A 27,206-nucleotide genomic window follows, 5' to 3' on the forward strand; every position below is an offset into this window, starting at 1 on the left:
ACAGTTTGAGGCACTTGCAAACGGCAGCATCAGATGGAAGTGCTGCAGATGGAGAGCGCCTCTGAGCTGAGAAAGTTGGGGTTCTGAGCATGGAATTCACCCTAAAAAATGGTTTCCATTTCCCCGGGGCCGCTGTCCACAGAAGGCGTCCATCCGACCCACCTTGAGTGCATTTTTATTCCAGAAAGCCCTGGGCTTCTCTCCCCCGCGAGCTCTCGCCTTCCTCCCCCACTTCCCCTGTTCTGAAGTCATGCGATGCGGCCTCTCGGTACATTTAAGTTCTCTCATGATTTTTTTTCTTCCTTATCTGTGATAAGTACCAGCTCCATCTGTTTGCCTGCAATTAATGTGGGCTCCTCTCTCCCTGATCTCACTTTGGCTTTGCAGTAACTTTGGGCTCTGATTTCCCAGTGCCGGCAGCACTGTGGGAACCGGTGCCGTAGCTGCCCTGGCTGCACCACGGCCCAGGGCGGCGGGGCGGTCCCGCTCCGCAGGGGCTGCCGGTGGCGGGGTCCCCTCGATCCCCGCGCAGGCTTGGGCCGGGGGATGCTCCCTCCCCGCGGCCGCCCGTGCCTCGTCCCGTCCCTGCGCCCCGCGTCCCGCCTGGGACCCGCCGGGCGTGGGAGGCGGTGGGGACGCACGGGACCCCCGGCGCTGGGGGATGCTGGAGGCCCGAAGGGGAAGCAGCCGCGGAGCTGCCCCGCGGTGGTGGCGGTTTCCCGCTCGCTTCGTGCGAGCGGGCACCTTCGAGACGTCGTCTTGTGGTGGCCTGCAGATGCCTGCACAGGGGGTGAGCGGCCAGGGCTGCTGGGCAGGGAGCGTCCCATGGCTGGGACCGTGCAGGTCAGCCCAACCTCCTCTCCGGAAAATGGCTTCATAAATAACCAAGAAACTTTCTGTGAGCGTGTGGAAAGCAAGGCGGTGCGAGTAGCAGGTAACGTGGGGGCGGTCAATGCCCGTTTTTCAGAAGAATCACAGAATGGTTTGGGTTGGAAGGGACCTTAAAGGCCATCCCGTCCATCCCCCCTCCATGGACAGGGACATCTTCAACCAGATCAGGGTGCTCAGAGCCCCGTCCAGCCTGGCCTTGGATGTTTCCAGGGATGGGGCATCTCCCACCGCTCTGGGCAACCTGGGCCAGTGTCTCACCACCCTCAGCATAAACAATTTCTTCCTTATATCTAGTCTGAATCTCCCCTCCTTTAGTTTAAACCCATTCCCCCGTGTCCTGTCGTGCAGGCCCTGCTAAAAAGCCTGTGCCCCCCTTTCTTGTCGGCCCCCCTTAAGCACGGCAAGGCCGCAGTGAGGTCTCCCCGCAGCCCCCTCCTCCCCAGGCTGAGCACCCCCAGCTCTCACTCAGCCTGCCCTCACAGCAGAGCTGGGCCACCCTCGGAGCATTTCGGTGGCCTCCCCTGGCCCCGCTCCCACAGCTCCATGTCCTTCCCGTGCTGAGGACCCCCGAGCTGGACGCGGGGCTCCAGGGGGTCTCCCCAGAGGGGGCAGAGGGGCAGAATCCCCTCCCTCGCCCCGCTGCCCACGCTGCGGGGGATGCAGCCCAGGAGACGCTTGGCTTGCTGGGCTGCCAGCGCACATTGCCGGCCCGTGGCCAGCTTTCCATCCCCCAGCACCCCCAAGTCCTTCTCGGCAGGGCTGCTCTCCATCCCTCCATCCCCCAGCCTGTGCTGTCTGCAAACTTGCTGAGGGTGCACATCAAACCATCTCCGCTGGCTTCTTGGCCAGGCGAGGGGGTGAAGGAGGCATGAAGGATCCCGTCACTTGCCGGGGGTAAATCCCGACGCTGTCTCAGCAGCCCCCGGCGGGTGCTGGTGCAGGGGCTGTGCCGAGGGTGCAGGGAAGGGCCGGGTGCTGCCTGCAAGGAGGGTGCCGGGCCCGGCCGCCAGCCTGGGTGCGTGCACCGAGGGAGCCGAGCCTGCCGCGTCGGCGCAGAGCCTGGCGGGTCCTGCTGAGCCTTTCCCGCGCGGCTCGGCTGGGGGCGAGGACACCCGTGCCGGGACGGCTGGGAAGGTGTGCGAGCACCCGGGATGGCAGTACGCTAGAAGGGTCTGAAATGGAGGCAATTCATAAACGTTTTCAGGCAAACGCCTGGTGGAGCTCAGCAGCGGGATGAGTGGGGCCGAGCCAGAGCTGCCTGCAAGGCAGCGATGGGGTGTTGGGGGCTGAAGCACAAACCTGCTGCGGGCTGCGTAAGCAGGAGCCTCGTCGGCGAAGTCTGGCGGCACGAAGAGGGCTTCGCCGGGAGAGTGGGGCCCTGCGTGACAAGGAAGATCTGGAGAGATCGGAGAGCGTCCATATGAGATCAGCCAAACTGGGCAGAGGCCACGAGCAACTGGTTCATGAGAAAAGCTCGAAAGCTTGGGCTTGTTTCAGCTGGGAAAGGAGACGACTGCAATGGCTTTGCATATATTGAGATATGGAGAAAACTGAAGAAAAGAGGGAGGGAATACTTTAGAAAGGAGAAGGAATCATCTGCTGAAGCTCCAGAAAGGGAACTCAAAGTTTGATAATTTTCTAAGAATAACCGAGCGCCAGAATAGAGCAAAAGTTGTCAGATCTCCGTCACCGGCGGGTTGCGAGGGCAGGCTAAATATTCCCAGGAACCCGGTCAGGCAACAGAGCCTGGCCTGGGACAAGGGGATGAAGGAAAACGGCCTTTTGCAGCCCTTTCCAGCACCGTTGTCCAGTTCCTTCTTTTTCATCCTTTTACAAAAAGTAAAGTATTTTACTAGTTTATTTTTAAAAGTAATGTATGTATGCAAATCTGTTTATCTTGGCCAAGGCAGGATAGAGAAGGTGGGAGACAAGCGGGGTGAGTTCAGCGACAGCCACGGGCTGAGCTGTTAGTGTTGTGCAACTCCTGTGCATTTTTATGTGCGCTTTTTAGATCAGCCCCGGGCAAAGCTGCTCAGGGAGCCGTTGGGGGGGAAAGCTTGGTTTCACAAAAATGGTGTATTGCAGCCGTAACACTGGCCCTTGATGCTCTTCTTCTGTTAGAGGTCCTGGATAGAGGCCACTTGTCCTGGGTGACGGGGACGGTGCCCTTGACCTTGTCCTGGGATGCCCCAGAGGGTGGCAAAGCAGGAGGGAGAGGAGGGTCTGGTGCGCCGAGGAGGGCAGTGTCCTGGGCAGAGAGGAGCTCCCTGGCCACAAGAAGGTGGTGAAATGTTGGAGTCGCATGGAGTCGGGGCCTGGGTAGCACTGCCAGTGCCCTTTCTTGCGCTGACGTGAGATCGCTAGTTGTTGTTCACACAAATCTTGCCTTCCAGAAAAGCTCCGTTCGGATTTATGCGCATTGAGGATGTTCTGATAGCAAACCTTCCTAAACCACCACCAAAAATGCGTCTTGCTTCTCATTTGTGTTTGCACCGTTTCTACAGCAGCCAGCAGTCGTTGTTACTCTTCTGAAAGGAGGAACGCTTAGATCTCGGTATTTTCTCCCCTGAATGTGCTTGTCTGCCATAATTGCCACTTCTTGAACCTTTCTGACAAGCTACGCAGGCACAGATTTTTTCAGTCACGAGCTGAAAATCCTTTTCCAGCTCCGCGGTGCAGCTTTTCCCTTCTGTGCAGCCTCTCCCCCTTCAGAGCGTCTCCGCCAGCGCCGGAGGAGTCGTGCTGGTGCAGCTCTCGCTGGTGCAGAAGGAAGATCCACCTTCTGCGCCGGTGCCTCCTCAGCCACCCTCCTTGCAGCCCTCAGCGGCTGCGCTGGCCCCTCTCGGGGCAGTTTTGCACAGTCTCCGGTTACTGCGCGACCCCCGAATCCTTCTGGGATGTCCTCCTTCCTAGAGCAAAGACCTTGTTTCTTCGGCTGGGGGCTACAGTTTTTATTACCAGGGAGATGATTATTTATGACTATTTAAATATATGTTATTTGAGTGGGACCAGCTTGCCAAGCTAGCGGGATCTCTCTGTGTGTCTGCTCTATAGTTGCTGTTTGTCTTTCCACTCCTTTTGTGTAGAGTCTACTAATTTTATCAGCAGTGATTTCATGATCACTCCCAGATCTGGAGAGATTCCGACTGGACACAAGAGGAAAATTTTTCACAGTGAGAACAATCAGCCGTTGGAATAATCTCCCCAGGGACGCGGTGGATTCCCCAACGTTGGACACTTTTAAGATCCAGCTGGGGAAGGTGCTGGGCCATCTTGTCTAGACCATGCTTTTGCCTAGAAAGGCTGGACCAGGTGATCCTTGAGGTCCTTCCAACCTGGTATTCTGTGATTCTGTGATCCTGTGATCCTACGATGATGTCTTACCAGACAAGATTTAAAAGATGAATGGGAATCAGCTCTCATCTCGTGTGCTAAGGGTAAAAACACGCTCTGCAATAATGGAAACGGAGGAGCAGCAGGCAAGAGCACGGGGATCTGGATACGCCTTGGTAACAGCGCTGCCCCGGTTGCTGTCACCGGCGCCGGGGCTCCTGCGGGGACCACTGTGCGCAGGCGTCCCGTGCCAGACGCTGCTCCAGGCCAGGGCGGGTGCCCTCCGCTCAGGAGGGCGACGGGTGCCCCCCACTCCCCTTCGCCTCCTGCCGTGGGGGCCGGGTGCTCGGTGGCTGGCCCGCCGTGGCGGGGTCGGTGCCCCCTCCCTGCCCTGGGTGGGGGGCTGCAGCAGCCTGCCGAGGAGGGGTCGGTGCTGCCCCGTGCTGAGCTCCCGCAGCGGGTCCCTTCTCAGCCTTTGCTGCCTTGACTTGGTTTTGCATCACGAGCGTTGGCCGACGCCAGCTTCTCCCTCAGGGCTGTCACGCTCGGCGTGAGGTTCGCCCCGTCTCCGCCGCCGCACGGACTCACCCTCTGCCAGTGGTGGAGGAGGCACCGCCACTGCAACCATCTCCTCTGCAGGCACCCACGGCTGGGTGATGAGATGAGCCCACTCCATCCTCCGCTCTGAATCCCTGCCTTCACGTCCTCCCACCTTGCTTTCTGGTGCCTTGGTCTTTGGCTCTGGCCTCAGCCGTCAAGGTCTCTCGGTTCAGTGTTATCTCTACCTGCAGATCTCTACCATGGGAATGCTGGTTAGACTGGCTCTCCTGCGCTCGCTTCGCAGGCAGGGCAGTGGTCCTCCTCCCCGCCGTGGTCCTGCTCAGGAGTCCAGCGAATGCATCTCTGCAAACAGCTCCTATTTGGGCCAGGGCTCATGTTCAGCTGCTGTGTCCTAGGCTGCTTTATTAAAAATAAGCAGAAAGCACCAATAGAAAGTTGGAAGTTTAACTAGTTTTCTAAGTTGCAGTCACGGCCTTGAAATAGTCACGGACTGGTGAAGGACAGGTGGCGCAGGCCCCCAACGCACCGGGCACTGCTCTGCGGTGCAGGGACAAGTGTGAATGGTCTCGGGGGGAACAGCATCTTCCCAGTCTGCTGCTTCTGCCGTTGGGGTGCAGGCAAGCACCCGCTGGGCAGCCTTCCCTGCAGGCAGTCCCCCTCGTCGCCTGGCCTGGGACCGGGGTGGGAAGCACAGCCAGCGCGGTGGGAAGCACATCCCCAGCGCCGCGGAGGTCTCGCTCAGTCCTGGCTCCAGCTGCCGCCCCGTGCCGTGGGCACGATGGCCAAGCGCAGGCACAGCACCAAGGGTAGCCTGGACCCTCACAGGGAAACCCTCTTGTCTAACGGATTTGCGGTCCCCCTGCATGCTGTGACAAAGCTTTCGGCATCTGGGGCCTGTGGCATCACTGGGGGAAACGCTTCAGCTACGGCAGACGATGGTGTTGGAGTGAAGTTTGACTCTGCCGTTCAGTGATCCCCCCCGCACGCCCAGCGAGAGGCCATGGGGGACAACCCAAATAACACCCGCCGTCCGGCAGCCGTAGCCCGGCCCATCTCCACCCACCCAGGGGAGCACAGGGGCGTGATGGCAGGCAGGGACCCGGATCGGGGACCCCCTGTCCGGGCCCCCCGGGCTGTCCCAGGGAGCCGCAGCCCCCGGCCGGAGGTGATACCCGTCAGGAGGGGACACCGGGAGCAGAGCTGGGGATGGAGGGGTCACTGCCCGGGGTGCGCTGCAGGGTGACACATCCCCGTTGGCTGTAGCTTTCATAACATGGGGGGTTTTATCAATCATAATCATGAGTCACAGCTGCTCACGACAGGTCGCGACAGGCCGGTCCCTGCCAGGGCTCTCCTCCCCGCCGGCCCGGGCTGATCCAGCCACCTTCTGCTGAGCAACGCCGCTTTCTACTTTAGCTCGTTCCTTCGAGTGTAAATGCTCTTTTTGCCAGTCCCATCGCTTTCAGGGTTGTTGCAAGACGTTATAAATAAAAGAGCTTAAACACTAACTACGTGAAAAGTTTCTTGATGTCATGTGAATCCGCTCTGAGCATAAGGACGTAGAAAAGGGTGTATAAGTACAAATGAAAATGGCTGTACAGGGGTGATGCTGGCACCTGCCACGTTAGCTGTTTCGGCACACCCCAGCACTCTTCGTGCCGCCCCGGCTGTGCTGGTCTCGGCATGGCTCACGGTCCCTGCTCTGCACGTCCCTGGGCTTGGCGGGACGTTGCTGGGGACCGGAGAGCTGCCCTCCGCTCACCATGGCCGGGGTGATGAGCTGCTCATGGCTCGAGCTGTTCCTCTCCCATCTCCTGCTGCCGGGGCCGCAGCCACGCGTGGGGTCAGACCGGGGGGCCGCGGGCTGCGCTCCGTGCCGCAGGGGGGTCAGTCGAGCCGCCCCGGGCTGGGCACCGGGATGCGGGCAGCAGCGCATGGGATCCGTACGGAGGGAAGGTGGGGAGCCCGTTTCAGCTGCTCGTGTGTCAGGGATCCGGGGGGTGAGCAGAGGGGTTAACATTTCACAGTCACAGCTGCGTAATGCTGCGAGTGGTGGCAGTGAAACTGGCTGATTTCCATGGCCAGAAAGGTAGCGTGGCTGTTCGTGGCCTGCTGGAGAGGGCTCCCCAGATAAAAGTGCAGGATGTAGGCATCCGTGCTAAAGATATCCCTGCTTCCTCTGAGGGTGCCGATAATATAAATTACAAGATCTGGAAGGTGTGCGCTGGTGAGCAGTTGCACAAGACCAGGATGTTGTTGTTGGCTGGATCAGGCCCGAGGACAGGTGGCGGCACTTCCCCGGCACCGCTGTGCCGAGCGCCTGTCTTCACGCACGTTGGCACCGCAACGGTGACTGCAGACCGCTGTGGCTGCCCCCGCTGTGCCGGCGGAGCGGAGAGGTCTGCTCTTCCCCGGCTCTGCAGCCGACGCACCAGGGGTTCCCCATGGCCCCGGGCTGACGGGATGCTGTGAGCGAGGGTCCAGGGCTGCTCTCTTTGCGGCACATCCCTCCGTGGCCCTCGCAGCCCCCCCTGGCCGTTTGCCCTGTGTTGGATTATCGTGTGAAATGGGGGAATCTCCCAGTTTTGTCGTCTTCACCTGCTGTCCGGGACGCTCGGCCCCTCGCAGCCGGCCCCAGTCCAGCTGAGCTGGGGGCCATGGGCAGTGCCCGCCTGTCCCGTGGGGTTGATCTCCTGTTCGCACTCCTGCAGCGAGTGTGGCCTCGCGGGTATTTTACAGCATCTCAAGACCTCAGGTTCTCTACGTGCCCTCAGGGGCCCTGCACGTCTCGCGCAGTCAGACCCCACTGGCGGGACCAGCAGGGACACCGCATTCCCACAGGGTACCGTGCTGTGCCCGTGCCTGAGCCCCCCTCACTGGTGGCATCACTGTGACTGAAGGAAGACGACCAAGACTGTTCCCTCAACAGATGACTTCAGCCATAGTTACGGTGTCACTGGAAAGTCTTTTCCTCGGTTAGGTTGCAAGTTTGAGCATCGAACCGTACTCAAAGTGCTCAGACAGATGCAGGTGGTGGATTTCTGCCTGCAGGTTTTAGGAAAGCCTGCGGTCCCTCACCCTCAGAAAGTCAGCTGGCACCAAAACGTGCTGTACGGGCACCTCCGGTCCTGCCGGGATGGGTGTCCACGCAGCCGCCATGCCAGAGGCGGTGGAGGAGAGGCTGCCTGCCATCCCTGGGTTTCCCTGCTGACCGCCCGTGGCTCGGGATGTATTTGGTGTTGGGCTGACAAAATGCTTCCTTTGACGAGGAAGTCCAGCGGTTTTGGGGCATCCTGAATTGCCCTTCCAAAAGAAGTTCTGCCTTGCTCAGTTTTCTCCCATTCTCGGTCTCCTCGTTTAACCTGCAGCCAGCACAAGGGACAGGGAAGTGCAACTCCATTTTCCCCGCGTTTCTCCCCAGCTCAGCACTTTTTCTGGGCAGACGTTGAATGGTCTCTGGGCTTTGCTGTCTGCAAGTGCCACAAGCAGGTGGTGCACGTCACGGTCCAGGCTTTCCCACTCTCGTCTCGTGAGCACTTGCTTGCAGAAGAGCTATCAGCATTTCTGAAAGAAGGAGCGATGCAAGGCACAAGGAAGAGAAACTCGAGCTTTGCACCAGTAACCGGGAAGGGGCTGACCCATTTTAAACTATGTCTGAATTCCTCTACCTGGAAACCTGGATTTAGCACGGCAGTGAGGTGTCGGGGGTCGGTGCTCCAGCTCACGTCTCCTGACCTGGGAGGCACAAGGCGTAGGACAAGCAGAGCTGGGCCCGGCGTACCTGCCCCCCGCCGGGTCTCCAGCAGCGCGGCAGCCGTGCCTGTGGATGTGCATGAGAAGGTGGCACGCGTGCAGTGACGCTGTCCTACAGCAGGGTCCCCTGCTCAAAGGCCGGTGGCGTGGCGGCTTGCCGGGCACCGGGGGGTGCCCCTGCGGCTGGCAGCCCTCTGCGGGGACTTGTCTTTTCACATCCTGAACCCAGGCAAACTCTTCGCATCCCAGCCACCTGAGACAGCGCCCAGCATCCCAACGCCGATGTCTGTGCCCCTCGTGGCACCGGTGTCGAAGCCTTTGCACTTTGCAGGGGGTAAGGATTAGTGCTGGGCCAGAGCCCTCCTCTGAGGATCTCCAGATTTTGCAAAAAACCCTTCCAGCCATCACCCATTGCAGGGATCCCCGCTGGATGCTTGGCTGACGAAGCACGTGGCACCCCGGCAGCCACCCCAACTGACCGAGCTTGTCCCTGCCTCGGGGCGCCTGACCTGCGTCTGCCGGGCCCCAGGAACTGAACCTCCAGAGCCGCTGCCCAGCGAAGCGGGGTGACTCCCACCCCACCGCAGCGATCGCAGCCCTCTGAGTGCTGCGTCCCCACCGCGAGAACGATGGCCCCCTCTTCGTGCCCTGAACCGGGGCATCCCTGAACTCCAGCGCCTTCCCTGAGAGGCCCCCTAACCTTCAAGAGTTTCTCCTTACGAGCTCGTGTTTTCCTTATGTTGATTTTAACTCCATGGTCAGGAAATCTCACTTACACATTTCCTCTGACTTGTCTTTTACCCAAAGTGCTTTTCAGCCGGGATGGGGCACTGCTGGTCCTGCTGGCCCGGGCGTGCTCCGGGCAGCACCGATGGCAGGGCTTCCAGTGCCCTGAGGCGCAAACTCCTGCCACCTCTGCAGGTTCCCTTTTGGTGGCTTTGGATAAAATCTGTCACCCCGGGACCAGCTGCCCGTGCTGTGTACACCGGAGACGGGGACCGTCCTGAAAGCACAAGGCAGTTGCTGTGCTCTGCGGGACGTCTGGTGCGATGCAGAAGGCGATCTGCTGAAGGGCTGTGAGGCTTTGAGCTGGAGCAGAGTCCCCCGAGGCCCCGTCAGCCCCCCGACACTGCCTGGGCCCGCAGCATCCAGCCTGGTGGCGGCTCCTCTGCTTCCTTCTGCAGTGGAAGTGCGAGATTTCTTCCTGCCGTTAAATAAAGCAACGACAAAAAGCCAGGTCTCTCTTTTAGGTTGGTTAAAGTCCCCTTGTTGGGTATTTTGGATTTACACCTTCTTAAAGAAGGACTTTGGGCTTTCCATCAGGTTGTAGAAAGGTTTCTGAAGCAATCCAGTGTTTTCAGCCTTTGTAGGACCTAGTTCTTCGGTGGAGCCTAAGTTTGGCATTAACAGAGCCAATGGAGCTATCTTTGAGGCGCTGCCTTCCCCGCCGCCGCAGGAACCAGCCCTTGGGTGGCTGCCGGCGCTGCGGGGAGAGCAGGAGGATCCGGGCCCTGCCGAGGAGCCGCACAGGTGAGGCTGCTGCGTGAGCTCCCCCGAACGCGCGTTGGAGGCTCATTAGAGCTTCGTTAGAGGCAGTTGCTTGGATAATCCCCACTGCAGTATCTGTAACTTGTTTCCTTAGGAACTCAGGACACAAAGCAACACGTAATGAATGGAGCTAATAGGAAACAGAAATCATGGTAAATGACAATTTCTGATAAGCAGAAAAAGATAAGGGAAGTGAGAGGCATCAGGGAGAAATCGGGGTCAGGTCCCGCCAAGGACAGCGGGGAGAAGACGTACGAATGCGTTAGGAGCAGAGCTGTCAACGGCAGCGCGCCTGCCCGGCCCCGCGCTGATGCTGGCAGTGACGCTGTGCAGCGGGAGAGGAGTTTGATGTTTCTGCTCCGCGCTGGAAGGTGGCAGGGTGATGGACTCACTCGCCACACAGCGGATGACGTGCCCGCTGACGCCGCAGCTCCCGGGGAAGCAGGAGGAGCAGCTCGGGAGCCGCCGGGCAACCGTGCCGATCCACGCCGTTTCTTCTAGAGCGGCTGCCTCGCTGGCAGAGGGCTGCTGCCGGGCACGTTAGCTCCTGCGAGGCTGGCTGCTTCCCCCAGCCCAGGGCAGCCCCCGGCCTGCTCGCGGGGCCGACGATGACGATGAGGTGCCATGAACGGCTGAAGCTGTTGAGCGGTGGGGAAGAGGGGCAGCTGGATGAAGCACTGTAAATTCCCAGGCCATTTTCTGTGTTATTCATGGCTTGCAGTTTCCAGGAAGAGCTGGGGACGGTTCAGGTGACAGAGCTGTGCCATCGGCATCACCGCTGGCTTGCAGAATATTGCAGCAGGCTGGAAAACAGGGTGGCCAGCGGGAAAGGGGCCTAAGACAGAGGGAGCGTGCGGGTGCAAGAGCCACCAGCAGCCCGTGTCGGGAGCAGTGCGGCTGGAAGGGGCAGGGGACGGAGCAGGGGCAGGCGCTTGGGCTGGGGCAGGGGCAGGCGCTTGGGCTGGGGCAGGGGCAGGGGCAGGGGAAGGGGAAGGGGATGGGGCAGGGGATGGGGAAGGGGCAGGGGAAGGGGAAGGGGATGGGGCAGGGGATGGGGCAGGGGATGGGGAAGGGGATGGGGAAGGGGCAGGGTCCTGCTCACTCTTCTGCATTGAGCAACTGTGTGAAGTCCAGCACAAAGGCAGAGCTGGGGGAACGAGGCAGAAGGGGGTCCCAGCATGTCCTGAGCAGCCCTGGCAGCTCGAGGCTGGGACCCTCAGCCAGGCTTTCCCTCGCGCTTGCCGTGGGGCAGCCGGCAGCAGCCTTGGCCACGGCCAGGTCACTTCCCATGGCACAACGGTGCCCCGGGACGGGGAGAGGGCTTTGGTGCCCAGGACCCTCGGTGACTGCATTGGATTAATTCATTTTCCTCTTTTGGTAATTCCGTTTCCAATTTGTAATCAGGACCACCCCATTTTGCTTTGCAGGAGCAATTCCATCTGCTTTCCTCTGAGTGCTCACCCGCTGGGAGCGTCCTCTCAAACAACCCCGTCTTCAGTTTTTGAAGACTGTGCTGAGAAGGGAAGTGCAGATGCAACACGCTTTGCTTTGGTAAGAAAATTGGCTTAGTGGCATGGGACATTTTGAGTTAAAAGCTTAGCAGTGTACAATGCTAATAAAAACTACTAAATGACTCTAAAAGGCTAACTGATGAATTTAAAACGTGTTCATCAACAGGAACTTCTTTTTTGGTGGAGTGTGGCCCTAGAAAGGTCCCTAACAGACCTGTGCTGGTGCTGGTGGCATTCAGCGTCTTCCTCAGTGGTCTAAAAGCAGCAAGAAAACACGCGTGTTGAAAACATGGGGACGACCTACGGTTAAAATCAGAGACGGGGGCTCACGGATGAGCAGGGATCCCCCGCAGAGGTGGGGGCAAGGCGGTGGCGTGGGTGAGCCCCCAGAGGCGGGGGCGAGGCGGAGGCGGGGGGACGCCGGGGCAGCACAGAAACGGCGCTGCGGCCCTCGGCGGGGGCGAGACCAGCGCTGGAAAATGGCATCCTGTGTTTTGCATTTTGAAAAGTTATTAAGACATCTGAGAGGATTCAGAAAAGAAACACGAAAATTGTCTGAAGTTTGGAGAAAACGCCTCACTTTGATCTTTCTAAGCCTCACAATCGCACCAGAGCAGAGGCTGGGTGGTGATTTGATTACAGGGCCCAAACGCCTTTCTAGGGAGAGCGGGCGGCTGGGGCGCCCGCACGGGGACGGAGGCGCAAAGCTGCTGGCAGACTGCGCTCAGAGATGACTTACGGCACCGCACCAGCAACGGGCGGTGAGGTTCCCCCTCACCAGACGTCTCAAAAGAGCTGGGAAATCAGTTCTACCTGGTATTTTTTCTGATGACAAGTGCAACATCCACAGGCAAGAGGTTCCCAAGAGCAAGAGAAGGAAGAGCAATGTGGGATCACGGCCAGCATCACTACAGCAAAGGATCCGGGTGGGCAGCAGGGGGGAGCCGACACATGTGCTAATGAAGTCACTTGCAAAAAGAACAAACCTCAATTTGGGGATATATTCACAGGACACTGAAGAATTTAAAATCAGTTAAAAATGTTTATTAGAATTAGCTTACATCCCTTTCATCCCCTGAGCTCGCTAGCTGGCGTACCGACGGTTCTGTCTAATACCAGCCCTTATGGCTCTACGGCCGGAGCCCGTGGGGCATCGGCGCCGCGGGGTTCGGGCAGAGCGCGAGGCAGGGTCTGGGGAGGGAGCGTCCCTTTCCCTGGGCCAGCTGGGACGGCTGGGAGAAGGCTGACGAGACTTCAGCCCTCCTCCTTCCCGTGCTTTACTAAAGACTCGGCCGAGCGCATCACACGCACCAGAGCAGCACGTTTCTGCAGCGGGGTGCTGGGCTGCTCTCTGCCTCCCGATGCCTGCGGGTCTCAGCCAGGCACCTCCAGGGCATTCCTGCTTTAGCCAAACATTGTCTGTACTTTGCCAAAAGCAGTTACTGGTCTCACCACAGAGGTCACTGGGTGAGATTTTACAGCTGGAGAAGCCCAGAACGGGATCCCGCAGTGCCTCCCAGCCCTCGAGTCGGCGCGGCCCGCAGCTCCGTGGAGAAGGGGACGCTGGCCCCGGGTACGGGGCAGCTGTTGCTCGGGGGAAAGTGGCACCTGACCGATGCCGTGCTCAGAGCCCGTGGGTGTTATCGTCTACACTTAAATTTAATTGGGGAAATGATGGAGCAAAGCTGGAAGAAAATAAATTTGATGTGACACCGTGTCTTGGGCAGGAGATGTTCTGGTGACCTCGGCGATCCGGCTGTGCCAGAACAGCCCCCATCGCCACTGTGACGAGCAGAGGGAAACGTTGCCTGAAACCAGCCCATCACACGAGACAGCCCAAAATTAGTCTTCTGACGCCAATCCTTTCAGGATGGATTTTCAAATCTGTCCCTTGGTCATCCAAGAAATTCTGCTTGGGGTTTGCATTTAAATTCATATTTTTTAGTCTAATCTTTCCTTTTCAGTGATTGTACTTGACTTTCCTCCGTTCAAGGAAATGAAGCCTTTGGAAGCACTACATAACCATGTTATTGGCTGGGATTATCACCTATTCGTCCGGATTGATCGCAGTCCCATTACGATCACTAATTGCAGGAGAACCACTCATGGATGATACCAGCACCCGGCCATTTCAGAGCATCAGATCCCAGGGTTCACTCAGGATCCTGGCCTCAAAAGCCAAATGCAGCCCGAGGGGCAGTGTGGGACCGACAGCCCTAACACGGCTTGGGGCTCTGCCCCGCACCCGACGGCAGCAGTTCCAGGCTCAGCAGCTCCCCGTGGGCTTGAGGAGGCGCCTGCTTCTTACCTCGAGCCCTTGGTGCCTGCGGGCTGCAGGACCAATGCCGCTGCTTGGGTTTATCTTTTCAGGTTTCATTTCTCATCCAGCTTTGGATAACGTTCACCTTCAGTGCTCTGCTGGTGCATAAAGATAAGGAGAAAAGCAGAAAGCAATGGATTTTTTTCTTTTTTTCCTCTTGTTCCTTCTCCAAGAAAGAAAGGGAAAATACTGAAACATGTATATGTGTGTGTGTATGTATGTACGTATATTTATTAAAAAAAAGACTAATCCCGCTGCCTGGGCTCCACAGACCTCACAGAAATACAGGAATCTCCCCGTGGACCTCTGGAAATGCCCCAGGCTGCAACAGCTCACGCGTCCAGGTGTTGACCTAGCGAGAACGCAGCCGTGTGCCCAGGAGCCCTCACGGGTGCCGGTGCAGAGCCACGCACGTTTCGGAAACGCCCCGGCCCTGCAGCCTTCTGCCGGCCCCCCCCTCCGAGGAGGAGGCAGGAGACCGAGGAAGGCCCCGCGCCAGGTGCTTTGGGCAGACAAATCACCAAGGTGGTTTTCTCATTCAGAGGTGATGAAATAAATGTTCTTAACAGTAGAGGAACTGGGAGATACCCACGGATGCCGGATTGCTCTTTCTTTTCGTATGTAGGTAGACAGGAAAACTCTCGGCACATGATACCAAGGGAGCTTTCTGAAGAAACGAACCCAACTGCTCTGGTGGCACCGGGCACGAAGCCGATTTGTACGGTCAATGCACCCAGGGAAACATCTCAGACTGAAGGGCCAGGGGGAGAGGAGACGGAAAACAGACCCATTGCTCGGGGACAGGCTCGCGGGGGCAGGGGCACCCATCCAGCGCCTCCAGGGGGATTTGGACAGGGGACCCCCGGGCTGTTCGGTGTCGTCTGCAGGCAGCCGGTTCCGTTAGCCGCCGTGAAGGAGAACAGAAAGACGCAAATAAAAAAACAGTCTTCAAAGAAGGCTGCAGGCATGGCCTGGGCTCTGCAGAGCTGGGTGTGCAACTCGTGTGCCCACGACACCAGCAGAGGCTGTGGTACAGAACAGACGCGGACGCGGTTACATCTGACATGTCGGGGAAGAGCCAGCCCGGCTTTCGTACAGCGAACTTGTGACTCACAAATGCATTGAGAGGTCTTGGACAGCACCAACGAAGGTACAGGTGAGGCTGATCCAGGCGCTATAACAGGCGTGGATTCTCTAAAAGCTTTCGACAAAACCATCATAGAAGGTTCTTTCCTACCAGAACCCTTCTCGTGGTGCGGGCTGCAGGGCCGGCGCTCTCGAGGAATCCTGGCAGGCCAAAAGAGGGAGACAAAGAGGGCAGGGATGTGCTGCTGCCTCCCGCGCTCCCCCAGCGCCCCGCTGCCTGCACCCCGCAGGGCTCCTGCGCCCGGCGAGGCGTTTCGGGTTAGAAACCCCCAGAGGCCTCTCCTCCTCCTCCTCCAGCCCTCCCCCCCATCACTGCTGCCGAGGGCGGTGGGTGGGAGCTGGCCAGCCCCCAGCACAGCCCAGGCCCGAGCCCCCCGGCATCGGGGCATCGCCGCCCCACGGGGCTTTGGTCCTGGCGGGACCCAGCGAGAAATGCGTTGGGGTCTTGATTCCCTCAGCTCCACGTTTTTCGGTTCTGTCTTCCTCTCCCTAAAGATACTTTCTCATTTAGCCTGCCAGGGCTTATGAGCCCGTTTTCTTCGTTTCTCAGCTTTTTGGAAGATGCTCCCTCGTTTCCATCGATCCCCGGCTCAGCTGGCTCTCGCACGGCCTGCGGGGCGCACGTGCCGGTGGTGCTGGCAGCACAGCGCCCTGCCGGAGCCTTTCCGTTCTCCGCTTCACCCCTCGCAGGCCATTTTTAGGGGTGAGCCCAGCTGGGGTGGCCTTTACCGGTCCCTGCCCGACAGGAGCGATGGCGCTGGCAGCACGAGGGCTGCGACCGCGGAGAGCCCGATCGGTGTGACCGCCTGCGGCCGTGCTGGGTGGGCCCCCCAACCGCTCGCGTCCTGCCCGCGGCGGCCCCACGGTCTCCGAGCATCTGTCTCCGACAGATCCCCGCCGTGGTGCCGTCACCGCGCCGGCCTTCGCCACAGCAGCCGGTACCGGGCGCGTCGAGCGGCAGCAGCGGGGCCCGGTGGGCAGGGGGTGACCGAGAGGGGACCCCGCCGCGGCGGGGCGGCGGTTGGCGATCGTCCGGTGACCTCTCGGGACCGGCCGTGTTCCATAGCCTCACTGATGGCCCCGCACGATCAGCCTAGCGACGCAACTGCCCCCGAAGCGGCCGGGCGGCAGCGCTGGCAGCGGGCAGGGCCGGGCGGCCGGGCTGGGGGCACCGGGGGGGCGCGGGGCGGGGAGGCGGCACGGCCGCCCGGGGCCGGCGGGGGCGGCCCTGCGAGCGGGGCCCGGCGCGATGGCGAGGGGGTGGGGAGCCGCGTCCCCCCGGCCCGGCCGGGCCCGCGCCGCGGCGAGGGGCGGGCAGCGCGGGAGCGGGCGGGGGCGGCGGCGGGCCGCTGCGGCGCCCGGGCCGCCGGGCCGGGGGGCGGGCGGGGGGCGGACGCGGCGCCCCGCGGGCAGAGCCGGGGCGGGGGCGCGGCCCGGGGCCGTGCGGAGCGGCGCAGCCCCCCCCCCCCCCCCCCCCCGCCCCGCCCCGCCCCGCCCCGCCCCGGGGCCGGTCCCGCTCCGGGCCGCCGTGACGCGGGCGCGGGCGGGGCGGGGGCGGCGCGTGACGCGGGGCGCGCGGCCGGCGGCGCGGCGCGGCGCGGGGCGGGGGCGGCAGAGCCCGCAGAGCGGCGGAGCCCGCAGAGCGCGGCCATGCAGCGGCTGCCGGCGGCCCCGCGCCGCTGACCGCCGGCCCCGCCGCCGCCGCCATGAACTTCCAGGGCGGGCCCGGGCAGAGCCCGCAGCAGCAGAGCCTGGCGGCGCCGGGCGGGCCGGTGCCGGTGCCGGTGCCCGGCCCCTCGGGCCCGCAGCCCGGCGGGCCGCCGCCGCCCCAGTTCGGGCTCTCCAACTCGGCGGCGATCCGGGCCGAGATCGGGCGCTTCGAGTCGGTGCACCCCAACATCTACGCCATCTACGACCTCATCGAGCGCGTGGAGGACCTGGCGCTGCAGAGCCAGATCCGCGAGCACGTCATCTCCATCGAGGGTAAGGCGGGAGCCGAACCGGGGCGGCCGGGCCGAACCGGGCCGGGCCGGGCCGAACCGGGCCGCGCCGCGCCGGGCCGCGCCGGGCTCAGCGCGGCCGCGCCGGCCCCGACGGCGCCGCGCCGAACCGAACCGAACCGGGCCGGGCCATCGCCGCTGCCCTTTGTCCGCGCCGGCCGCTGCACCTGCTCCCGGTGCCCGCCGGGGGCGGCGGCCTCGCCCGCTGCCTGCCCGCGGGGCCCGGCTGGAGCCCTGCCCGCCCCGCCGCTCGCCGGGCCGGCACCGGCCGCGCTGCCCGGCGGGCCCCGCCGCAGCGGCGGGAAGCGGCAGCGCCGGCCCGCGGGGGCGGCCGGAGGCGCGGCGGGGCCCGGCCGCGGCCTGCGCCGAGGCGGGCCGGGGCCTGCGGGGCGCGGCGACCCCCGCTGCCGGGAGCCGTGCCGGGGGGGCCCGGGACCCGCTGGGCTCCGGCCCGGGGGCCGCAGGCGCCGGTCGGGAGAGCGGGGGGGGGGGGGGGGGGGGGGGGCCGCCCGCAGCCGCCCCTGCCCCGGGGGTCCCGGCCCGGCGCCGCGGCCTGCAGCGCCGGTGGTCGCGGGCCGCAGCCTGCGCGGGGCGGGCGGACGCTGGCCTTGTCCTGCCCGCCGGGGAGGCGCAGCCCGGGGCGCCGAGCCCCGGCGGAGGGGGCTCCGTCCTTGGGGTGATGGGCGGCCGGACCCGGTGGGGTACGTGATGTGCCGAAGCCTGTTGAAATTAAAAATGCGGAAAACTGCGGTGTCGGCCCGCGGCGCTCGGAAGGGAACGGCTGAGACGGAGCCGAGCGAAGGGATGGACGCGGGGAAGGGGAGGATTCACAGCTCTGTGCTGAGGCTGCTGCTGGGCCGGGAGGCGGCTCGCAGCAGCCCAGCCGAAGCGTCCCCGGCTGGCTTTGGTGACGTTAAACCTTCAGATTTCTGCAACAAGGCTTTGCCCTTTAGCAAAGAAAGCCCCGGGTGCCATTTGGTCGTGTGAGGAATCCTGATTTGGTTTGGTGGCTCCTTGAGCGTTGCCATTTCCCCGCCGTGGTTTTTGTTGTCTCCGCTCGATTTTGGCAGCGTGCTCGGGTCTGTTCCCGCTAACTCACGCCAGAAATGTCGCTGCAGGTGGCACCCAGGACCGGTTTTGGAGAGCGGCGGCCCCGCTGTAGCGGGCGCAGGCAGGGAGCGGCGCGGTACCGGCCGCCGCGGCGGTTGACGCTGCGCGGGGGTGGCAGTCTGGGCCGGGCGGCTTCCCTGGAGCCTTCTCGTGATGCCTGCATCCCACTGCAGCCTTTGGGATGGTTTCTTTGGAAAGAAGAAAAGTAAGAGGGATCGTAACAAGAGTCTAAAAGATTGCGTGGTTGAGGGAACGTAAATTCAAGAATTTGTTTCATCTGTCTTGCAGTGCAAGGACAAAGGACACTCAGCGGGATCAGAACGGGGCAAATGTAAAACCAATAAAGGGGAGGGTTTTTTTTTCCACCTCTGTACTGCTCCGTGAGGTCTCGTGCCACAGAAAGCCGTTGAATTAATGGAATTTTATGAGGTGAAGCGGGGAGGGATTTGTAGTGGAGATCAGTGGGAGCGCATGGGGCTGGCACAGGCCATGGCCGTGCCCCAGCCCTGTGCCTTGGGGCTCCAGCCGGTCTCCAGCTGGGCAGGTCAGGATGGTCCTGGTGGGGGAAGATGGTCTCACGTCTGTTCCCGTGGGGTTCCTGCAGCTCTTCCTTGTTTGCGCCTCCGATGCCGGTTGCAGTGGAAGACCCAAGGGACCAGTAACTGTGACGAAGTGGTCTGGTCCTGCTTGTGATTCCCGTGTTGTGGGACAGGGAAGCTACCGACTGAAATCCTGCTGCACGGCACCCAGGCGTTGCTGCTGAGATGCTCGCGGGGCCCCCTCCGCAGGCAGAGCGCGGGTGGCCAGCCCCCACGGGCTCCCTGCGTCCCTGCCCCTCGCGCCGCTCCCACGGCTCCCCTGGGCGTGGGGGGTGTGTGTCCCTCCCCAGCCGCTGTCTGTCCTCGCCTGCCGCTGCCCACCTGCGCCATCTGAACATGTGTAAGCTGATGGCAAGCACGTTGGCGTTTAGGTGCGTCTCTTAGCAACTTCTCTTGCGGTGAGCGTTTTCTCCTGCTGCTCAAAGGAAGGTGTGAAAACAAAATGCTTTCGCAGGCAGCTGCAAACGGTCAGGGCTTCCTGAAGCTGGACGGCAGCTGTCTCGTTTAACCCGAAGAAGATGAGGCGTGAAGAGGGACCAGCACAGTAGTAGGTGGCCATGGCGTGGCTTGCTCGGCATCACGCAGGGCTGCGTGATGGGGCTGGAGGCCAGGTGTCCTTGGGGGCTTTGCCTGCTCTGACCACAGACCCGTCCTGTCTCTTCTGGTCCTTCCCCGCCTCCTCCCTCCTTTCTTTCCAGCTGCGGATTTGGCGGGGCAGGAATCCCACCGATTTCCTTACCTTGCTGCATTCCCCGCTTACCTGCTAGGCACTGGGTTAAATCGTGGTCCTGGTGAAAAGCGTGCTGTGATTATGCACTTACATGCAATACGTTACCAAGTATATGTGAGAGACTGAATTAACGGTGGGGGTGATTAACCACTGGAAGAGTTTTGCTGGAGATGTTATCATTTCTTGAAGTGCCTGGAAGGGAATATCCTTTTACACTGCATGTTTTGGGCTTGATACAGAAATTGCTGGAAGAGGGTTTTTGTTGTTTGGTTTGTTTATGTTCTTGATCCGAAGATCAGATTCTGTGACCATAACAACTGCTTCTGGTCCTAAAATCTCTTACGGAAGTTGCCAGTGAAATCCCCAATTCAAGTTCCTAACGCTGAGTGCTGGATATTGCAAGACTTGCTCGCGTCCTCTTACCAGATTCTTTTTCTGCAGGCAATTCCTTCATTTTTAAAAGGGGAAAAGGCCGGGGCCAGCTCTTCTCTGCAGCAGTAGCGGTGTGCCCGAGCTGTCCGCCCTCCGTCCGGAGCCGGGGTTGCCGTTGCTTCGGTGCAGGTTGTCACCTTCAGAGCGGCGTTGGCGGGTGGGAGGGGGAGGCGTTAGCGGAAGGTGTGTTGCACAGAAACCTTGTGGTTTTGTGGCTCGTGCTGCAGGCGGCATGGAGGGAGATAAGGCGGGCGTCGGGTAGGCTGCTGCGGCCGGGAGCCCTGTTTCCCCTGCCGGGTCGGGGGGGAGCAGTCTTTTTCCCGAGGAGGAACGAGAAGAGTTTGGAGTCAACGACGGGGCGAAAACCGCGTGCGGATGGAGCCTGCGGCTGCTCGCCAGTCAGCCTCCCCTGGGCCCGAACGGAGGTGGTGTTCAGAGTGCTGCTGCGGGAGGAAAGGGAAATCGGCTTTATTTCGGTCTCCTCCTCGTAGCGGGAGCTTCGCTTAGAGGCTGTGGCAGGAGAGAGGGCTGTTGGGCACCCAGGGCTGGGGAAGGCGGTGGGTTTGGCTGGCCGCCAGCGTCGGCTGAATCACAGGCAGGACCCGGTGGTTTTCAGTAGTTTCTGACTGCCAAATTTGGACAGATTTTCAGGGGGCTAGCAAAAAGCGTTTCCCTCATCCCAGACTTGTTTCTTTGCCAAATTTCAGAGACTGCTGCAAGCTGCTGAGCTCTAGAAAAGATTTTGTATATGCATAAAGCAAAATGATATGCAACTTTAGTTCTGAGGTTGGTACAACCCCTGCTTGTAATAAATGTGACCTCTAACTATGTTACTCTGGAACAGGCTATAGGCAGAATGATATTAATAGAACTTGTAATTAGAACAGTAATTACACAGCACTTAATTTCTTTCATAGAAGTGAATTTTCAGAAGTGACCAAAATGCAGGTTCTAGGCAGGGAGAGCGATGCCGACGGTGCGGGGAGTTACCTGAGGGGCGCGCAGGACGGGGACTGCGAGTTGCGCGGGGCAGCGGGAGCCAGCGCGGATCCACTGACGCACGGGGGGGAGCGAGCCAGGACGATGGAGGTGGGGAAGGAGGATCACGGCGAGGGGCTGAGAAGATGGTTACCAGAGGTCTTCTGTGTGCGTAAAGTCATGGAGGCCAGGAGGGAGGAGGTGGAAGACAGATGAGCAGAAGCAGGTGAGATCCCTCAACAGAGCTTTTGCCAAATGACAGGATTTTTTTCCTGACGTTAGCTGTTGTGCGCGTGTCTTGCAGCCTACCTAAAGGCTCGGCTCTTGGGAAAAGCTTGGAGAAGGTTGTCAGCCATGGTGAGAGGACTTGGTGGCCAGGTAGCAGGAGCAAGAATCTCTCTGTTTGAATGAGAGTAGTCAGAGTTTTACCTGGAGTCTGTGTTTTTCCCTTTATTGTCCTTTCACACCCCTCCAATATACTTCTAAACTCGTTTTGGTTCCTTTCTGCATTTTGAGAAGTGAGATTAGTTTGGAAAAGCTTTCCTCTACATTTTTCAGCTGTTGCTTCTCTGGCAGAGGCGCAGGATGAAAAAAGCCCTGGAGAATGATCTGCTGATAGCAGACTGGCAGTTAACTGTGGCTCTGCAAAGGGCTTTTGCTGGGCAGGAATTACCTTTGAGTATCGGCTTTGCGTTGCTGCAGGTCCCAGCTGTTTTGCTGGGTTTAAGACCAGAATGGACTGTTGGGTTGCTTGCTATGAAGGCTTTCGTCCCAGGATTTTAGCCTTTTCCCAGTCGGCTAAATACAAGGCATCTGGTAAAGGCATATCTTTGAAATACTGTTACGGTCTAGGGGCTTGCTACCTTAGGAGTTTTTCTACATTATTAGCCATCTCACTGTTAATAATTAGCGTATTTTTTTTCAACAGGCATCTCCAACATCCTGGATATTTTTTTTTGCATTTCTCTCTAAGAGTAAGTAGTCCTTAAAGCCACTTGTACCAATTAATGAGGTCACTTTTCTGTCTCTTTTTCTGATGAGTTAAACTGGCTGAACCTTGTCATTTTATTCAGTTCCAGCGTAAGTTCTACAGCTCTGTTCTGCATCCTTTTCCAATGTCTTTTGAAACTAGCTCCTGATGCTCTGATTCACAAAGCAAAATCTGAGGCAGGAGTTGCAGTACACTGATGCAGTATCTTCCCGAGGAAGATAAGAACGAAGCTCACTGGAGTCCTCCCAGCGTCCTGCCTCGGTTCTGGGGAGCCCCGTGCTGCCAGGCTGCGTGCAGGGTTTGCTGGCATGTCCTTGCTCAGCTGAATCAGCCTCAAGTAAATTACACCCTTTGGGGAAGGAGAGTGTTCTGCTTAGCTAGCTTTTTCCTGCTAATTCCATGACCTCTGCAGAATTGCCCTGTTTATGTGTGCCTGTAAGATCCCAAAGGCTTGGAAACCACAGGGAATGGTGGCGGGGTGCGGTGGGAGGAGCTGTGCTCCATCTCCTCCAAGAGCAGCAAAGTTCAGAGCCGTCAGCACATCTCTGCTCCCGGGGCTGGAGCCGGGCATCCCGGCCGGCTGCGTGTCTCTGCCGTGCTGCCCTTCTGCCTGCTGGATCGGGCAGGACTCCTCTGTCACCGTAGTCTCGAGCTTTGCTGGAAATTAAGTGCAAAAGTGGTTAAAAGAACACAAAAATGAGAGATCGAGCAAATGTTCTGATCACACACTCTGTTTTGTTTGGATGGGGGGTGCTGGGGTCTCTGGGCAAGGACTCCCAGGAGAGACTCCTGAGGGTACTTGGAAGTGCTTCTCGAGCTGCCTAACGTGCTGTCAAGGAAAAGCCCTGGGTCCTCTAACACAGCGTGTGTCCCTGCCTGGCAGAGGAGTCGGCAGGGCTGAGGCTGCTCAGCATCTCCCGGAGCCAATGCCTGGCGTGAGCGGCACAAGCAGAAAGATCTGTGTGGGGAGAGTCCCGAAGCAGGTCCTGGTGCAAGGGGAGACCTTGGCCCTATGGGAGTGATGGGCAGAGCAGAAACATGGCTGGAGGAGGCCTGGAGTATGTTTGGACAAATACATCCACTATTTTTATGAAGTTTTATATTGTGGCCCCAATCATCTGGAGCCACTTTTGCCAGATGCCGTTCTTGTAGAGCTTACAACTCAAGAACAAGGTCTCATGGAAGAGTCAGAAAATCAGAAGAAATTGCTTGATGCAATTGCGTGATCGACAGGAGTTGGGAGAGATGATGAAGCTGGAGCAGGAAGACTGGAGGATGATCTTGATAGCTGAAGACTGAGTAGGATGAAGTTGCAGGTGCCGTGGTGAGGGAAGAGAAGGGTTCTGGCGCTGCGGGGGCAACAACTCTGACGTTGTGGCTAAAGAGGAAAAGATGGGAACGTGGAGGTGCGCCGCAGGGAAAGAATGGGATTTGGATGCGGCCTCAGTGAAGAGTATTGGAGATTTCTGTGGCTGCGGTTTCACGGTTACCTTCATCCAACGCAACTGTGGTTGCTGCTAGAAGGGACAATGCAGCTCTTCCCACCTGGCAGCTCCTTGCCTGCCCTCCCTTTTGCCAGCGCTGGTTGCTGCCCGGTGAGCTGGATCAGGGAGCTGCTCTGTTAGAAACCGAGCTTTGCGTTGGGGTTTGGGTGGATCAGTTTTCAGTTGCTCACCGGGCTGATGGTGCGACCGCATGAATGTGAGCATGGGCACAGGCGAGGAGGTGGCAATGCGTAGGCAGGGCTGCGGGGGAAGGCAAAATGGACCTCTACGTCGCCGATTCCAAGCTTGTGTGAGACAGCTTACTAAATATCATGACCACGATGGCAGGATGTTTAAGGGATTAGCCTGTTGAAGGGATGCTTTCTCTGAGTGTTTTGCCAGATGTCGGCAGGTCTTCCCGAGCTCAGGATGCTTTCTGTGTGCTGTTCAGTCCTTGGTGGCTCTCTCCCCTCGGCTTGGTCAGTCTTCCTTGACCCAACCAACGTCAGCTTGTAGTTCTCATGATTTCTCCCAGCAGGGAGTTTCCCAGTTTGGTTGCACAGAGTCTTTTGCTTGTTTAGGGATGGTTCTGCACCTGACAGGCGCTCCAAGCAGCGACATCCCGCTGACCGGCTGCTCCCTGGGCCTCTGTTGGAGTAGGGACGGCTGCGGCGACCCTGTCCCCGGGGGCTGCCTCTGCGTTCGGTGCAGGGCCAGACCTCGGTTTGCGGCTGGAACTGTTGCTTGCGCTTTCCTTCCGTGCTTGGGCTGGAGTGGCTGGGGCTTTGCCTGGTGAGGACCCAGTAGGAGAAATCCGAGTGTGGTTAGTTTCTGGCAGCTGGTCTGTGGATAGGTGATCTTGCCATCCGCTTTCACGAGGTTTCCTAGAGCTCCCGACGGAGCGTGTCCGCTTTCTGTGCAGAGGCATTTGAGTCTTGGGCAGTGCTTGCCTCTTGCCGCCTCTGGAGTTTAACCAAGCTGAGCATTAAAGGCGTTTGTGCACCCAGGCTGGCTGTTCAAAGCTGGTGATGGGACTTTTGGTTAATTTGGGTGGCCAAACTAGATTTAAATTATGTCTGATCTGGACCTTAAACTGTGTTTCCAGATGGGCTGGCTGACGTGAAATGGGTCCCACCTTCTCTCCTCACCAGCAGCAGGCCCTGGGGAAGACGGGGTGTTGCGATGGGGCGATGGGGTGGCAGCCCTTGAGCTGCAGTCCCAGTCAGACGCTTAGCTGGTGGTTGAATGTGAGAGGGGTGTGGGCAATGGCCGTGGGTTCCCGAGATGCAGCCATAGGCTGAAGGGCTGGTACAAAAGCCTAACTCCTGGAAATTGAGGGGTACAAGAGCTGCCCCAGCAACGTGCCTCTGATCAGAGCTTTTCACCTTGACGAGCACCTCAGTAATACCATCATGCTTCTCTTGCATCCCTCACTGGGCAGGAGGAGTCCTTTTCTCTTTGTGATCCCGCCTTCCTACTTTGGTGTTGGATTTTTTGACATCCTCCTCCAGGCCTTTCTGCGAGTCAGAGCCTCCTGTATAGCAGCTGCACGGAGCGAACGAACCACGGCTGTTTTACTTCTGCCTGCAGTGCCCTGCATGAAAAAGGCAACTGTGGTCTTGTTTCCTTCTGCCTCCTGCGATGCGCTGGGCATCGCTAGCAGCACTGAAGCTGGGGTGTGCCTATTCAGGTGGATTTTCTGAAGTGCTGTAGCGAGACCAAGGAGTCTTCTGAGGCAGGAAGGCTGAAAATCAAGATAATTTTAGCCTGCTTCCCTATTGAAAGGAGGTTTGTATGATTAAGACCTGTTTTTCTGTGTCCAGTTGCCTCTCCTGCCCCAGTAGTTTTCAGACCTGCTGTCCAGTTTCAACCAAACCTGGCAAACCCCTGCTGTTTCTGAATTCCTGCAAATCCCAAGAAGACAGATACCCAGACAGAGCAGAGCGACCCAGCTCGTGCCACGTGGAGGGAAAGGGACGTTTGCGTCTGTCCTCAGCGGCTCGCTGCCGTGGGGCTGCATCTCGGCACTGGAACCTCTGGCTTGCGTGAGTCACTCTGGAAGCTCTTGCCGGGGGTTATGTGTGAGATCTTGTTCTTTCCATGTGATCTGCACGGTGATGAAATCCACTCAGTCATCGAGGGCGCTGTGCCTCGGTTACAGCTAACTGGTTGCCGGCTGCTGCGTCCGAAATCCTGGTCTTGTTGCGCTGATGCTGTGGTCCTGGAGGGCTGGGAGCCACCAGCTTCGGGTTCGTCACCTCATGTCTCAACTTGCTGCAATGGATAACGTGGGCTGTCAGCCCCTGATGCTTGCACCCTGGAGCATGTTTGTTGCTCGCTTGCCTCCTGCTGTTGTTTTTTGGACAGCTTTTGATATTTAGCCCAGCAGTGACTCCCGGGCTTAGAGAAAAGGGTTTGACCTTCAGATCAGCCGCTATCGAGTGCATGTCCCTTCCCCCATCTGCAGATGAATGAATGGAGTGAATGGAGCACAAATCCGTGAAGGAAGCAGCGCTGCTGGCCGGTGGGCGGGTGGCCAAGGCTGGTGCTGTCCCCGGCGGGTGATGGGTGCTGCAGGGTTGAAAGCACTATGGCACTTCTGTTTGGGAACGGTTAGGTGTGCGTCTGCTGCTTCTGTTACTGTTTTTTCCATTACAGTCACACCTTGGAGCCTTATCTGATCGGGTTCCTCCTGCAGAAGATGCTGTGAAAACACAGGACAGAGAGCCTTGCTGCAGAGCTCTTGTAGTTTATCTAAAAATGAGAGGCAGATGCCGATGAGCGAGTGGGGAGCGCGCAGAGACAGTGGGACAGCGGGGGCTGCATCGTGGACGTAGACTTAACATGGCAGTCATCTAACCTGTGTTGTTTTTGATGTTTCTGGTGAGTACAGAGGCACAGGAGAGCTTTAAGGAGCAATTTGAAAGAGGATAATAAAACAGATTTCAGGTTGTTTACAGAGAGCTCTTTTCAAACATGAAGTACAAATGGGAGAAAATAGAGAGGTGTTTGCTTGAAATTTAGCAGCTGGGAAGTGGAGATTGCTGTCGGAGTTTGGGAGGGGGGAGAGTCAGCTCGTCGGCAGCAAAGGAAGGATGGTTGTTAACGTATGAGTAGTTTGGGAGGGTGAAGACAAGCAGCTTGCAGTTGACGTGACAGAAGAGGAGGACCCAGAGGGGGATTCAAAGGGAGGGTTGGCCTGCTTAAGAAAGAGAGGTTAGGAAAATAATTTTAGCAGCAGCATTCTGACTGAATACAGATGAGGCACGATTTTATGCGTTACAGACAATTTGGGGGGGAAGGGTGCAATAGTGATTGATGCAGAGTGGAAGCCTGGGGTCTTTGATGGTGTGGCCAGGTGATAAAGGCTGTATTTCAGGGACTGTAACTTGTGTGGCTCTGTAGGGGTTTAGGGACAACCAGGATATGGAGAGGAGCGTTAGGTCCGTGAACTCTGTTCCCTGTCTGAATTGCGTCCTTAACTCACAGACAGGATCTAAGTGATGTCCCCAGGCATCGAGCAGCAAGGGCTTGGGGGAAGAGGGGACAAAGCTGGGATTAGTAACAGCTGTCTTTAATCATGCTGAGCTCGGGCTTGTGGGTACACACTTGAAATGCTGGAGGGGAAAATAAGCTGAGACTTCATTTTGGACAGGAGACAGTCCAGGAATAGAAAGGCAGAACTATGATTCATCAACATAGAGCTGAGAGATGGTATTAAATTAAAACATAAGGCTAGCTAGGAGCTGCATGAAGGGAGAAAAGAAGGTGCTATGGGCAGAGCCATGTGAGACACCTGAAAAACATACCAAAAGGGAA

General features: G+C 58.9%; 1 protein-coding gene across 6 annotated transcripts in view; it reads left to right on the top strand.

The window, feature by feature from the left end:
• Window positions 1–16,769: 16,769 nt before the first annotated feature.
• AGAP3 (ArfGAP with GTPase domain, ankyrin repeat and PH domain 3) overlaps window positions 16,770–27,206 on the top strand; it is a gene marked incomplete at both ends in the record, with an annotated part of 153,200 nt that continues 142,763 nt past the window's right edge. For all 6 annotated transcript variants that reach the window (XM_082310181.1, XM_082310180.1, XM_082310182.1 and 3 more), the window contains one exon: window positions 16,770–17,046. In XM_082310181.1, coding sequence (XP_082166307.1) covers window positions 16,770–17,046 — 277 coding nt within the window. The remainder of the gene's footprint in view (window positions 17,047–27,206) is intronic.

This window comes from Platalea leucorodia (genome assembly GCF_965183815.1).
Source record: "Platalea leucorodia genome assembly, chromosome: 1".
Taxonomy (NCBI): Eukaryota; Metazoa; Chordata; class Aves; order Pelecaniformes; family Threskiornithidae; genus Platalea; species Platalea leucorodia.